This window comes from Rhinichthys klamathensis, unplaced genomic scaffold (genome assembly GCF_029890125.1).
Source record: "Rhinichthys klamathensis goyatoka isolate OS25496 unplaced genomic scaffold, OSU_Roscu_1.1 h1tg000432l_1, whole genome shotgun sequence".
In the NCBI taxonomy this organism is placed as follows: Eukaryota; Metazoa; Chordata; class Actinopteri; order Cypriniformes; family Leuciscidae; genus Rhinichthys; species Rhinichthys klamathensis.
The window spans coordinates 317,788-334,125 of NW_026606928.1; the positions used below are offsets into that span (position 1 = coordinate 317,788).

A 16,338-nucleotide genomic window follows, 5' to 3' on the forward strand; every position below is an offset into this window, starting at 1 on the left:
TAAGTATTGACCCAGAGCTGTATCATTTCAAATTCCACCCTTATAGAAATTCCTGTGTGTGTTGTGGGAGATGTTGCTTTTGTCTGGATATATATTTAAATATCTGCTCAGCACAGATGGCTGTTGTGCTTTCCCTTTCGCACCACCTCTCTCTTTCTCTGCACCTAATTCTTGTGTTTCTAGTAATGTCACTGTCCCTTTAAACCCACTTCAGCCCTTAAAGTGTCTTTATTTGTGGTTTTAAGACTCCGTACTGCTCCCATTTCAGCCTCTATAACTGTCGCTCAGTCACTGGAGAGATCTGCTTGTGCCATATTAATTTGGTTATATGCAAAAGATTTTTCTGCAGGCTTTCAGGCAGATTATTGTCTCGCAAACAAATATAAAATTATATCCACACAGCAACAATCAGTGTTTTACTGTTAAGGTAAATTTAATTATTGTAAATTTTTAATCAATTTACTATACACATTTGTATATATATATAGGCTATATAATTAAGTTTCTATATCTGAGAATGTTTGAAATGTATATACAGTATATAGAAATCATATATATATTTTTTTTTTGACAAACCATTTTCACTGTGATCTACTTGAGCCATTTTCATTGTTGCTCTTTGTGCTTCTTCATTTTTAAAGAGAGTGGGAGAGAGAGAGAGAGAGGGAGGGACAGACAGACAGAAGAGTAGAGAGATAGCAGTGAGTGGAAGAGAGATGCATTAGAGATTGTGCACCTGCCTCAGAAAGGACACCACTGATGAAAAGAATCATCCTACCTTATGACAACCTAAGAAACCAAGGAAAAAAGGAATTCAAAGAAACAGTGAGTTGTGTACAAGCTGTGTGAAGACTGAAGTGAGGCATTGAAGAGACAGAGATTGAATGCAAGCAACAAGGAAAGAGGTGAAGTCTATGTTTTGAGGTGCTTTTGAGAGAAGACGACATAAAATCATATTCTTTCATTGAAGAGAGCGTGCAGAACAGCTGTACCAACCTGATGGGCTGTAGAAAGTAAGCACAATATCCCCACGAAGTTAACCATTCGGACATAGACTGCTGGACGACAAGAATGCATCCTACCATGAGCTTAGTGTAGCTTCTTCTGAGTGCTGCTAAACATGAGGTGCAGAGACATGGAGGATTGAAGTGAAACTGCTGCTGCTGAACTGAGACGGTCCTTAACAAGCAGTCATTCACACCGTGTATAAGCCAGACACCAACACACTTTGAACCTCGGTCAAAATCACCTCACCTCGCTCCCCTCTACTTTCTCTCGCTCTCGCTTTTCTTTCTTGTTCAGTGTGCGATGAAGATCTGAGGATTTGTCATCATGCCAGTGATGAAAGGGCTCCTGGCCCCTCAGAACACCTTTCTTGACACCATCGCCAAGCGCTTTGATGGCACACGTGAGTAATTCTGCTTTTCTCTGAGCTTTCACCCTCTTTCTCTGCAGAAATGTGTAAAAGAGCCTGAAAGGCATTTGAAGACATGTTATTTTAGTGTTATTGATATATTATTAGAGTATTCATATTTTGAATTCGCTTTCCTTTTTAAATTTTAGTAATTTAATGTGCTTTTGTCATTATTGTTAGTTCGGTTTCTTTTTAAATAGTTCTAATTATCTTTAATGTATTTTATTTCTGTTTTAGTTTTAGTCATTTTATTACTTCCACTTATTTAATTCAGTTAGTTGCCAAAGCAACACTTCAAGCTTAAGATTATATCTTCCATCTTTATTTTATATTCAACTTTATTTCAATTACCTTCTGCGAAGGCTACATTTTAGATAAAACATTTTTATTCATGAAATATTTTTCATAATATTATAATTATGCAGAATACAGAATGTCTTTTCTGGGCAGACTCGGGTTGTACCTTCGTTCAGAGAAAGCTGCTGGAGTCCTGTGTACATTTTAGGCTAATAAGATCATCTTTATCCTTAGATTAAAAAACTATGGTTATCATAAGAAGTACATAATGAGAATTATAATGTTTACTATATGTTAATTCACCATCAGTTCCACTTCACGAAGCAGGCAGAAATTGTGCCATTCTTAATGGTTGAATGTCTTATTTTTGTGTCAGTAGGTCAGATGAGGAATTGAATTCGGTGTTGTTCTGGAGTCGTGATCTTTTGCAGTGTGCATAAATCATGGCGGAGCTGTTTGAATTTGTTTGTGTGTGTACATTTGAGAGAAGAACTACTCAAAAAAAAAAAAACCCTGAAGTGTTATTCATTGCATGAACGCCACTCAATGTTCAGTAGTGTGGGAGTTATGCTCTACAGTTCTGTGCAAATACAAGCGAACAAAAGATGGAGGCCAGTAGATGATGGGATAATTTTGTATAAGCGGTCCTCACTCCCTCTCTACCTGCCATCATGTCTTTTGAGAGAACTCAAAGCATACTAAAGCCATGAAGGTGAGCATGACTAAACCGCAAACGTGCGATACAGTGTGCTGAAGTGTTGAACTTGCCCTATCCGCTCGCAACTGACGGACACAATGGTATTAGTCAGTGTGTTATAGTCTGATCTGTCAATACATGACTGTATGAGATGAATTAATTCAGTGACTTACACCATCAATGAGTTGATTCACCTCATATAGTCATGTAGGTTAAGGCCCGTTGACTCCAAGAACGATAACTATAGCAATAACTATATTAGCATACGGACCAATGGACGATAACATTCTGTTTATTATGAGTGTGAGCTGCAGTCATGACGTATACCACTTTAAGTTCTCAAGCTCTTTAAAGCCTGTCAAGTTGATGCTGATTCTGAAAGTTTTTATCGTTCATCTGCTGGAAAAAGGGAGAGAAAAAAACATTCAGAAAGTGATTCAACATAATTCCAGCGATATCAGTTCTCTGTTATAATTGTAGTGTGGGTTTCCCTATTCTCAACAGAATTAAAACTTTATTGTTATAGTTCTCATTCTTGGTGTGAACAGCCCTTTAGTCAATGCTTTGTTCACTGCACCCAATTTCCGACTCATTTTTCAAATCCAGTGCAATCTCACGGTTCAAACTGAAAAGCATCCGATTTCAAAACACATTGAATGATTTGTAAGAATTTTTACAACTAAATGGATTTGAAACATATTTGAATTGGATTCACTCTGAAAAACTCTGTTAAACTGGCTCATTACACCGTCTGCTGTAATGTGGTGAATTTGCGGTTTCACTCTTGGTGTGAACACACCATTAGTCTGCGTCTCGTTTTGCTTTTTCACATCAAGTTTTGGTCTGAAAAGAGACATTTTACCTTATGATGGACTTGTAATATACGATTTATGGGTACGGTTTTCCATTTCAAACTGTTACTAAGCATGTTCTGGTCTAATAAGAGCTTGCACCATCTTTAACCTGCCCGAATATCAGATACATTGAAGCATCTGGTGTCAGTCTTCATGGTTAGACAGTAAGGAGTCTCTTAATGAGCTCTCAGGAGAATTCGCCAATAGCCTTTCACCTTCTCAGCACTTCTATGCATGAGGCTATTAAAACAAGAAAAATGACAAACCAATAACAGGATCAACACAACAAGCAGAAATATTGACATAGTCATATTAAAAAAACTTGCTTTCTCTTGTCCTCTCCTCCTTAGCCGATGCTTTTTTGTGCACGGGGATGTTCTGGGGGATGCTGAGGAAAAATGTCTCTGTGTGATGCTCTTAAAAAAAGCAATGTCCTTAACTCACTGTACAGCCAATCATATAAATCATATGAATCATTCCCGCTGCCGTTCCCGGGGACAGATTTTCACACTAATGTCACGCTGGCCATTTGCTCTCTTACTTTTTAGAACAACCTCCTGCTATCGTGTCACACTCGCCCTAAACAACACTGGCTGTCTAATTTCAGTGTCCGTATGTGCATGTGTGAGCGAGAGACGTGATGTTGAGTATGTGTATGCGTCTCTCTCTTTCTCCTTCATAATCACTTAAATCACTTTTAATTAGCTGCGGCAGACTAAAGATCTGGAGAGGCTTATTAGAACAGAGACGTACTTGACAAGGCCTTAATGTTGATGTTGTGTTTCTTTTATGTTTTTGTCGATTTCCCATTCATTTCCTATGGTCGGTCATTTTTGACCGAAGAGCACCAGTGTGCCTTTTTTTTTTTTTTACGACCACTTAGCCTGCTCGAATCATGCCCTCAATTTTTTTCTGTGTTCACATTCCAAATGCCATAAAAGTCACCAAGTTTCGTACCATTCCGATGAAGCTGTGATTTTTAAAAATTCAAAACAGAAAATATTCTGGTCAAAAGTGACCGAAGAGCACCAGAGGGTTGTATTGATCATGTATTGCTGTCTATATCATAAAGTAGCCTGAATGTTGGGGTTTTGCAGGAATTTATATTTTTCAGCCTTTCAATTAGACCTGAATACAGTCAAGTTAAAATGAAAGAAGGTTTGCAAATGGTAGTTCTGCATTGTAGCAAAATATTAATAATTTGATAATGGTGTACTGCAAAACTTTAAGCATGTTTTGAATCACTGTGCATGAAGGCACATGTGATGCATGCAACGGTTTGTTTAATTTTTCAGAAATATACACTATACAGTATCATATTTATTTGTTTTAAAATGTAATTATTCCTGTGATGGTAAAGCTGAATTTTCAGCATCATTACTCCAGTCTTCAGTGTCACATGATCCTTCAGAATTCATTCTAATATGCTGATTTGATGCTAAAGAAACATTTCTTATTATTATTATCATCAATGTTGAAAACACTTTTGTGGACACCATGATAATTTTTTTCAGGATTTTTTCTTTTTCTTTTTCAAAATAGAAGGTTCAAAACATTTACAATATTTGACATAGACATCTTCCGTAACATTATACGTTACTGAAACTTTTGATCTCCATGCTGAGTAAAAGTATTAATTTCTTCTTTTTTTTTAACTGATCCTAAACTTTTATCAGTTATTTGTGTACTGCAATGTTAGCCACTTTTGAAGAAAGTGCATAAGTGTAAATGTCACAGCTTGTTTTTTGGAAAAACCAACTTCTTCACACTGGTGTATATTTTCCATTAGATTGCATGGATATGAACCTGTTTTCACAGTTTATATTAAAAATAAACTGTAGACAGTTTCCTGGTAACCTCAGCGACAGAAATAAGCACACTAATATATATTTTTTAAATATATATTTCCATAGCAGCCAGATACCAAGAACATCTTGCCTTAATACCACAGCACATAATGATAGTTTTCGTAGCTGTCAGTTATATCATCTCACCATCTTGGAAAGCTGAATCTGTCAAAACAGCTGGCTTCTGTGGCATTAACAGTGTCTATTTGAATGGATTGATAGGGAAAGACTATGTGTGAATAAACACACATACACACATAGTTTGAACACCAACTTTACTGTCTCTATAAAATCTTGTGAATACATATACAATGTGAGTGTATACTGTAAATATCCAATTTTTAATTTATTTCCATTTAAATTAATTAAGATTACATATAGATGTATAATTTACAAATTCAATTATTCCTACTTATAGTTGTGCATTACATGATCATTCATATTAATAAAAGAATTCTAAACAAATCTGAATGTCTCATGCAAATGTTGAAGCCTGAAATGTTTATGAGCAGAATTCAAAAACACAATGTTCTTTTTAATGTTGACTTGTCTGATTTTGGCCTTTTTTGGGCTTGATCTAGCTCTACAGGTTGATATTAGGCATATTTTTGTTTTTACATCAGTCTAACACACCGCATTCTTCCTAGCTTATCTGATACCACAGACAGATTCCAGCCTCTGATAATGATAAAAATTAAAAACGAGCAGACAAATTGGCAATCTCTCATACAATCTTGTATCTCAACTGTAACAGAATAATTGTATATCAATACTATCATTGTATGAAATAATATTAGTAACAGATGAAGCAAAACCCTATCAGATGTCAAGGGCCTTTCTCTATTGTACGCATATGAATTCTGATCCCCATGAATAGTTTTAATTTGCTCATTTAGAATCCTCAATGGCTTCATACTCTCATACTCCCGCCATTTATTTGTTTATTAATCAGTGGCGCAGATGCAGGACTCACATTAGGAGTTGATCTGTGGACTGAGGTCGATGGTGGTGAGGTCATGCATCTAACTTACTTAAGCTTTATTTATAGTGTCTCTGCACCAGTGCCGTCTATTGATTCTTACTCAAACGTGGAACAATTGAACACATTGATGGATGAAATGTATATTGTAGATGTGTAAAGAGTAACATGATACCAATCAATTGCATGCTTTCAATCTCTTTGACAATGTTTAATAAGGGCTTTATTAAGATTATTTGTCTAAGCTCATCTGAATGACTGACCGAACAAAATATGGAGTGGAAAAAAAGAATTCTGTGTATGCTTGTTCATCACTAGAGAACAAATACACTGAGTTTCGGTTCATATATTATTTCCACTAGTCTTTTGTGTACATATTCAGGGCGGTTTAATTGGAACCAATAAATTGATACCATGAAGGAAAGGAGGCTGTTTAGGATCACAAACTATACTTCTTTTTACTCATGCACTCACAGTCAATCAATTCTTATATAATTACCACCACCCCTGCAAAACTTAAGTGAAATGAATAGCAGAGTTGCCATGGAAACAGTACACAGACCTGTAAGTTTTCTGCCAGTGATCTAAAGAATTCAGAATGAAACAGGAAGTCTATATTTAGCATGTTAACGAAAAGGCAAGAATCATGGGAGTACTAAATGGCACACAGTGTTCTATGTTATAATGATGAACATCCTGAATTTACTTTGTGCATTTATGAAAGGCAGAGTAAGTGACTTTTTACATCTCACCATTTTCCAATTCTTTCCTTTGTGTGTCTATATTTGGTGTGTACAGACAGTAACTTCCTGCTGGGAAATGCTCAGGGGAGTCGCGGGTACCCCATCGTGTACTGTTCGGATGGGTTTTGCGAGCTCACCGGGTTTGCACGGACTGAGGTAATGAAGAAGACATGCACATGTCAGTTCCTGCACGGACAGGAAACAAGCGAGAGAGTCACTCAGCAGGTGGAGAAAACCTTGGAAGGACAGAGAGAGTTCCAGACAGAGGTCCGCTATTACAGAAAGAACGGTAAAGGCCACTTAAAAGAATAATTCTTCAAAATGCATTGGACACAGTGTCGAGATCTGTATGATTGATGACATCAAATGAGATGTTGTGGGCGGATTAAATACTAAAGCTTTCACGGTTTCCCTTCTGTTACCAGGTACCACATTCTGGTGTCTGCTGGACATTGTCCCTATTAAAAATGAGAAAGGAGAAGTTGTTCTTTTTCTCTTATCCTTCAAAAACATCACTGATTTGTATGGCAAATCACATCCCGGCTCCACCACAGAAGGTAACTGACTGGGAGTGAGCCAACAAAGCAAAGTTGATCCAAATTGAAGTTGATCTTTTAAATTTTTGGCATCTGATATTTTTACACTTAATTTTTCTTACTTGTTTCAGAGGATGGTGCTCACAACAGGAAGTCCGGTCGAACTCATCTGAGTCAAGCTCGTGAGCGTGGCCGCAGCGTTCTGTACCACCTGACCTGTCAGTTCACCAATAGGAGCAAAAGGAAGCTGCCAAATGTAAGCAGATATGAAACTCACAACAATCATTCTCACTAGTTTTTGTGGAGATTTTTGTGTAGTAAATCAGAATCAATATTCTATGGAAGCCACGGAATTAAAAAAGGTAATTGCGAATTAAAAAAAAAAAAATAATTCACACAATTCTGATGTAATTTTTCGGAATTGCCAGATATAAACTTGCTATGGCGAGCTATAAAGTCAGAATGGCAGAACATAAACTCGCAATTGCGAGAAAAAAGACAGAATTGTGAGATAAAATAGTCGTAATAGTTTTTTTTAAAATTCTGTGGCAGAAACAAGCTTCTATAATATTCTCATGTATTGGCTGTGTAAATTGCAAGTAATCTGGTATCAAGTTACAGATTCATAGTCTTTCAGTAGTAATGAAAGATTAGAAAAATGCCTGAGTAAATAAAAATAAGAAAATAAACTTGAATTCAGAGAATATGTATTTAATACAATTTTGCTTACCCTATTGTCAATAGTTTTTCCTAGCTTTAAGCATAAACCTCTGTAAATTTTAAATTATGACTAACTGTGCTTAAAACAAGAAAAATTGTTACGAAACTGCTCTGAAACACAAGGTTGAGGGTCCAAATGTAGTATTTAATAAAGGGTAATCCAAAATCGTAATCCAATAAACAGGCAAGAGGACATAAACACACACAATCCAAAACAAACTGAGGCAAACGGGGTAATTACGCAAACAGGGCAATCCAGAATACAGGCAAATTGTCAACACCATGGAACAGGAAACCAGAAGAACCCAAAGAAATGCTGTGTAACCCATACAAGACTTTGCAATGAGTGACTGAGTTAACCAGGTTTATATAGACAGAGCTAACAGGGGTAAATGAGAAACAGCTGAAAATAATCATTCTGGATTCTGGGAAATGCAGTTCATGGTGGAATGGCAATGTTCTGGGGAGGAGTGCCCTCTGGTGGATATCCTGGGCATTCCAGGATTTATCTCTGCCATTATGTTCGGTAATGACTGACCTTAGAAATCCATTGACACTTTTAAAGAGTAAATGTCCTTGTGCTTCCAGCTAACGAGATGAATCAAGAAATATAGTTGTTAAAATGAAAAGGTCAGACTCATTGAATGTCTGGAATTGTGTTGATATCTAGAAGAATATTCAATATTTACATCCAACTGGCGATTCTTACTCTCATAAATAAACATTTCAGACACCAGCCCTTTGTACAGGACAATCAGTCCTGACACTTGGAAAAGAGCACACGGTGTCCCAAATCCTTACAACTCACTAAACGCCTACATTGTGTTGGATTTTCATGCTTTTTAATAAATTGTGTACACAACTAGCTTTGTATACAAAATCACATCTATTGAACTTTCAGTGATGAAGAAATGAGCTGTATGAAACTACACCAATTTAAAACCTGAATCGTCAACATACCTGAGGGGAAAAAAGAAGATAGAGTTGGACCTTAGTCAAAGTGAAAACAATTCCAAACAGCATATTCAATTTTTTGTACAATGACCTCGGTTTGATTGAAAATTGTGGATTGTGAAAGCAAGGACATATAACCTTAATATGCAGAAAATGTTGAATAGATACTTAAAATCTCATTTGTCTTAAATGGCTAATGTCAGAAATATCTACCAAAATCCAAATCTCATGTTATTTAATATTATTTTTTAAGGCTTGGGAAAAATATTGATTATCCAATTAATCGCTATCTTCATTTGATCGTTCGATTGTTAAACTCCAAAAATCCATCTTCTAAAAAAATCTGCCTATTTCAGAGGCTGTGTGACCGTATTTTTACAGCACTTCCAGTCCTGCATTTCAGATGATCTATGATAGCTAGAAGGTGCAGTGCTTTCTGAGTATGCGGTCTGTGCTGAATGCAACACAATGAAAAGAAATAATAATGGCAATAAAGGTCTTTTATTTGAGATGTCCTTGTGGGCTGCAAGTATGAAAAACATAGGCTACAACACGACCAGTGTAGTCCGATGAACAAATGAATCATATGTGCCAGATATTTTTAGTGAATCAATAACATAGAGGGCCACCAGTGTGGTCTGATTCCAGAAACAAAAGACTCTTATGATGAGCCGCTTCTTTTAATGATTCGTTCAAATGAAGATGATTTGAATCAATCCTAAACACTCCCCTGTATAACTTATAGCATTAGCATGTAACTGAAGTATACTCAAATTAATCAGAATTGGATTGAGAGCTTGTGAATCAGAACCAAACAGGAATTTGAAGACATTCTCTCTTGTGGTGAGGTACAGTTAGCATGAAGAGTTGGCATGGCATTTCACAGCGCATGTTAAATGTTCTTGCTGTTTTTCATAATGAGCTGTACCTGCACCTTTTCAAAATGTCTCAAGCTTTTTTCTTTCTAAATGCTGCAGGTGTGTAGAGTCAACGAACATTAATTCAGACTGCACTCAGGAAGTTAACAAAAGTTAGCTAAACCTATTGATTTTTTGCAAGGGCCTTTAGGGCTAATGATTTAATCCACATTCAGCTTGTTGCTCTCACAGACATGAATCATTAAGCACTAACTTTTTCAAACTTGCAAGCGATGTTTGATATCACCATGTTTTTTTAAGACTGTGAGTCTTTGTTGAGACTTATATTTATTAGTTTTTCTGTGAATATCTACATTTTTATGTAAAGGGGACCTATATTCTCTTTTAGATGGTGTTTGAACATAAATGTGTGTCGGAAGTATGTGTACACAACCACCCTATAATGGTAAAAATCCACCCACTCCTTTTTTTTTATCCCCATAAATCATAAGCATTGTCTCAGAACAAAGCCGTTTGCAGATTGTAGCTTTTGTGACATCACAAATGCATAGGCCCCGCCCACAACTGCTGGCAGACTCTGCCCTATTAGCTTAGCTCCTCCCCTGAGTGAGCTGTACACAGTCCTCCATGTTTATCTCCTCCCCAGAGCATTTAACAGCAGCATTCAAGTGAGAAATATATTCTTATTAAAGCTACTAAGTTATTCAATGTTTGATTCATATTAACAGCATAAATAGAAGTAGGTACCTACTGTTTATTATGCTTTCACCTTAATACACAGATCTAATATACACATGCGATTTCTTTTTCTGCTGTTTACGTTCACAGACATAACCGATTGTGTTTATTTGAACTTTGTGTGTTTTTGACATAACCTTGAGTGTATTTGACATTTTTATTTAAGCACAATAAGACGTGGAAAAAGAACTTAGTTTAATATTTACAGGACGCGCCGTCTGACATCCAGCTTTGTGCATGTGCTTCGGATGTATGTGCTCAGAAAACCATATATCAGAAGTTTAGACTGATATGGCTTTAAAACACATGCAGATAATAAACTTGTTACTTTCATTATGATGAAGAACTGCAATGTCACGTGAGTGTGACCACGATATAGATGTTAATCAAAACCAAACAGATGTTTTGTTAGTTTTCGGCAGAGTATCCGAGGCACGAGCTGTAAATGCTCCGCCCTCTTCTGGAAAGAGGACGGGAGCAGCAGCTCATTTGCATTTAAAGACACACACGAAAAACAGCATGTTTTTCCTTTCACTCAAAAATGTCTAAAATACCCCACAATTATCTGTGGGGTATTTTGAGCTGAAACACATTCTGGGGACATCTGAGACATATATTACATATTGTAAAAAGGGGATAATAGGTCCCCTTTAAAAAAATGTTTTTAGATAAAGTTAACTTTATCTAGTTCAGATGGTTTTAGCTGTGAGAACAAAACTTTAGCTTAAGTTCAATCTTTAGCAGCAAGGTAGCCCACCTCTGTCCATCATAACCAATGTAGCGAGAAACAACTTCTGTTAGGCTACTATTCTTTTTCTTTTTAAAGAGGTGACAGCACATGCACATTGAACATTTTGGCATGCTGGGTCACCAGTTAATTTAAAAACTCCAATAATACAGGCACAGCGTGGCCCACATTCACTCAAGAGATGTATTAAAGAATATTTGGATCAGATCAGCCGTCATTAAAGTCAGAAAACTACAGTCTAGAAAACTGAATTAGGGAGAAGACATTGCATGCAGCTTTTATGATTCATATCAACTCTAATCGTCAACTGCTGAGAAATAATTTGCTTGCGCATAAAAAAAGAAAACCCTTCTACTTAAGAGGCTCTTAGTAATAATGATTATGACCTAGTTTCAAACAAATTTTTCTCCTGAAATGTGTAGGGTTTATTATAATTCAAATACATTTGGAGGCTGTCACGTACTGCTCTGAGACAAGAAGGTTGAGGATCCAAATGCAGTTTTATTGAAAGGGTAATCCACAATCGTAGTAGAAAACAGGCAAGAGGTCAGTCCAATCAAACAAACAAATCCAGAGGGTGAGACAGGAATGGAAAAACCAAGACACAGGCAGATGTCAAGAATCAGGAACAAAGAAAACAGAGGAATTGCTCAGAAATGCATAGGGTTGGGTATCGGTTGGGTTTTATCCGATACTAGTACCTACTCGGTATTATTTTAATGGTTCCTGTGCTGAAACGGTTCTTGAAACGGTACTTTAGAAAACGAAACCGGCCGCACACACTTTGTCAAAAAATAATACCCTTTTATTTGCAGGGCCAAACTGGACACAATATTAACTTAAATCTTTAAACAATATATAAATACAAGTAACATATGTTAATAATAAATCAACCAATATCAAATAAAAAGTCACATTTACATAATATCAAATAAAACAATATTGTATCAAACAATGTAATAATACTGGAGATTAATAGAGATTACTACTAGGGTAATCTAATATCGACATGGCTAAAGGTTCCCATGTTTTATCTGCTTGAACCAGTCATGTAAGTTATCTGGTCATTGTACTAGTTACGGGAGCGCTTAGCTTGGCGAGTTTGGTATTTCGTTCCCACTGCGTCTTAGCTACGCAGCTTTGAGTGAACCTATGAAAGAGAACGTCTCTGGTTACTGGTGTAACCCATGTTCTCTGAATAGGGAACGAGACGCTGCGTTCGCTGCCAAACTCCTCGCGCTGCCAACAAGTTTCCTTTTTCGGCAGAGAAATCTGAGGAGCAGATGGCGCGCGCGCGCTAATATAATATGACGACGTAAGAGCGTCAAGGCGGCGCCCGTGCCATCAGCCAATGGATTGGCGTGATTCTATATGGGCTTCAGACAATCAGCACACCTAGAGGGCGTTCTGATGCGTAATTTTACACGTGAAATGCAGCCAAACCTTGAAGCGTTTTGTCTTCAGCATCTTCATTAATCCCCTCGTTATCAGCAGACGTTCCGGGAGTCTCCCGCATATTGATAACGGCTCCCTGATGCTAGCAAATTAGTTAAAATCTCCTGGAATCAAGAGCGAGCGAGCAAGAGTGCGCATGCGAGACAGAACCAGTGGGTGGTGATGGCGCATTGGATAAGACACATGCCTTCGGTGTGAGAGACCCGGGTTCGAATGCACTGTGAGACACCAATGTGGTCCCTGAGCAAGACACTTAACCCCTAGTTGCTCCAGAGGCGTGCGACATATATATATATATATAGACCTTTGACATATATAGCAATTGTAAGTCGCTTTGGATAAAAGCGTCAGCTAAATGAATAAATGTAAAATGTAAATGTAGAACAGACTGTGCTCCAAATCGTATATAGTGCGCGCACGGCGGAGGAGGGAGAGGGAGAGGGAGAGAGCGAGAGACTTTGCGTGTGTGTGCCTCATGACAGAGACTCAGGCACCGAAATCAGGCACCGAAATTTTCGTTCTTATTCGGTCTGGGTACTACCGTTTACGTCGGAACCGGTTCCCTATTGGCACCGCGTTTCGGTACCCAACCCTAGAAATGCAGTATAAACACTAAACAAGACTTCGCAGGGAATGACAGAAAGAACCAGGCTTATATAGGGTGAGCAAACAAGATGAGACACAGGTGAAAACAATGAGTGCTGATGAGTCCAGGCAGAGAATTATGGGAGATGCAGTTTGTGAGGGAATGACAATGGTCTGATGTGGAGTGCCCTCTGGTGGCTCTCAAGGGCACTCCAGCTGGTTACAAAGGCATTTTGTGGGTGTAGAAATAAAAAGTTGTTTCTTTTTATGTTCGGGTTACAGTTTATTTTTATTTTATTTTTGTTACACTGTAATTATACATTTAAGTACTGAGCAATATTAAGCAACGTTTGGTTTGGTTTGGTTTAATTTATAGTTATTATTACTATAGTAACTGCATGTAAAAATGACAATGCAAAAATAAAGTGTTACCCATGTTCTTTTCACAGCATGTTTTTTCACAGCCAACTCTTCCAGAATACAAGGTGGCGTCCGTGCAGAAATCCCGCTTCATTTTGCTTCATTACAGCTTGTGCAAAGCATTGTGGGATTGGTTGATCCTCCTTGCAACCTTTTATGTTGCTGTCACCGTCCCCTACAACGTCTGCTTCTCCGCCCCCGATGACAGCGAACAAGACAACCCGGACTGTGACTCGGCCTCCAGAACCACCATCGTCAGCGACATAGCTGTGGAGATGCTCTTCATCCTCGGTATGTGTCACCGTTGTTGATTTTGTGGAAAATTGTGTCCTACATGTATCTGTTCTTGGGGTTCATTTCCACCTCTGTTCCATTTTTAAACCGTGTTAACTTCTGACATCTGCATAGAGCTGCTTTCACTTTAAACATGTTACCGAAGTGACAATCACACCCTCGTTTCCACCTGAGACCGTCTTTATAATCCCCACTCTCAATACAATCTGCTTTTTACACAAAGCATAAAACTAAGTCTCATTTTATGTAAAAACAATAATGATAATAATACAGAAGCCCCACTGTGACCTGAAGCCAGCAGTAATTTAATTAATCTCATGTACGCAGATGTGGTAAAATAATTGGTTGATGGCACTAAATGTTCTATGTAATGAGAATCTGCACAGGATCCATGAATATTTATTTAGTCCAGCATGTACAAGGCTTCATCACTCCAATTAGCATGTTTTAATATTTATGCATCCACAGTCAATATTTGTCTTCAATTGAAAGGGCACTGTTTATAAAATTGTGAGTGCTCTGGTGAGTAATATTATTTAATTTTTGAATGCTGTTAACAAATCATATTTCTAAAAATGCCTTGTCCCCCCCTCCCCAGATATCATTCTGAATTTCCGAACCACCTACGTTGGGCCTGCGGGTCAGGTGGTTTATGATGCTCGCTCGATCTGTTTGCACTACTGTACTACCTGGTTCATCCTGGACCTCATCGCTGCTCTGCCCTTTGACCTGCTCTATTTATTCAACATCTCAGTGGTAAAAATACATATTAAAGCTATAAATAGTATAGGATATGGTTGTTTTGTCTGCTTGACACTTTCCTTGCATGCATACATTTATTTAAAGTGCCTTTTGTTGCATGCACATACAAGCAACAACACCAACAAAAATATATAAAAAATATATATAAATACTTTTCTCATTTAAATAATCTATTTTCACATCTTAAACCTAAAAATACAAATTTAATTGTGACTGGCTGGGATATCTCTTCTATTTATTGATGGATATTTTTCATAAATATATTATAGTGGAAGGCTGCTCTTAATGTGTGTGTTTGTTTTATAGACTTCCCTTGTGCACTTGTTGAAGACGGTGCGTTTGCTGCGTCTCCTGCGCTTGCTGCAGAAGCTGGATGGTTATTCTCAATACAGTGCTGTGGTCCTGACACTACTAATGTCTGTATTTGCCCTGCTGGCACATTGGTTGGCATGTGTTTGGTACGTTATTGGACGCAAAGAGCTTGCCAGCAATGACCCCCTGACCTGGGACATCGGTGAGGGACTGTATGTTTTCTCTGTGTATTAACTCTACCATTCAAAAATTCTGGGTCAGCAAGATTTTTTATGTTTTTGAAAGTCTTATGTTGAGTCTTATGTTTAAAACCATATCAAAAATACAGTAAAAACTAATATTGTACAATATTATGACAATTTAAAAAGAACTGTTCTCTATTTGAATATATATATATATTGTAAAGTGTAATTTATTCCTGTGATGGCAAAGCTGAATTCTCAGCATCATTACTCCAGTCTTCAGTGTCACATGATCCTTCACAGATCATTTGATGCTCAAGAAACATTTCTTATTATCAATGTTGAAAACCGTAATATTTTTGTGGAAACCATAATTTTTTTCACAGAATTATTTTTTTATGAATATAAAGTTCAAAAGAACAGCATTTATTTGAAATGGAAATGTCCGGTAACATTATAAAAGTTTTTACTATAAGTTTTGATCAATTATGAATAAATGTTTATTTAAAAAAATTCTGATCCAAAACTTTTGAATGGTAGCTAGTGTAAATCAACTGTTAGCTTCTTTTTTAGATCACTGGATTTTCAAGTCAATATGGAGTTGAAGTTTCAATCCCTTATTTTTTTTTTCTTTTCCTCTGTGTTCCTGTCATCTGTAGGTTGGCTACAGGAGTTGGGTAAGCGTCTGGAGACTCCTTACACGAATGGTACAGTTGGTGGCCCATCTTTGCGCAGCGCCTACATCGCTTCGCTCTACTTCACGTTGAGCAGTCTGACTAGCGTCGGGTTCGGAAACGTCTGTGCCAACACAGACGCTGAGAAGATCTTCTCCATCTGCACCATGCTTATCGGGGGTGTGTTCACCAGCACATTTCAGGCCTAATGTATAATTAACTTGTTTGTAGGTCAAACAAGCCTCTTTT

At 37.4% G+C, this 16,338-nt stretch overlaps 1 protein-coding gene across 1 annotated transcript in view; it reads left to right on the forward strand.

The window, feature by feature from the left end:
* The first annotated feature begins 1,249 nt into the window (after window positions 1-1,249).
* Window positions 1,250-16,338, forward strand: part of kcnh4a (potassium voltage-gated channel, subfamily H (eag-related), member 4a) — a 36,565-nt gene continuing 21,476 nt past the window's right edge. Inside the window, exons 1-8 of the mRNA XM_056235883.1 lie at window positions 1,250-1,408; window positions 6,887-7,120; window positions 7,257-7,388; window positions 7,499-7,623; window positions 13,895-14,156; window positions 14,758-14,915; window positions 15,228-15,435; window positions 16,075-16,269. Coding sequence (XP_056091858.1) covers window positions 1,333-1,408; window positions 6,887-7,120; window positions 7,257-7,388; window positions 7,499-7,623; window positions 13,895-14,156; window positions 14,758-14,915; window positions 15,228-15,435; window positions 16,075-16,269 — 1,390 coding nt within the window. The 5' untranslated portion in view covers window positions 1,250-1,332. The remainder of the gene's footprint in view (window positions 1,409-6,886; window positions 7,121-7,256; window positions 7,389-7,498; window positions 7,624-13,894; window positions 14,157-14,757; window positions 14,916-15,227; window positions 15,436-16,074; window positions 16,270-16,338) is intronic.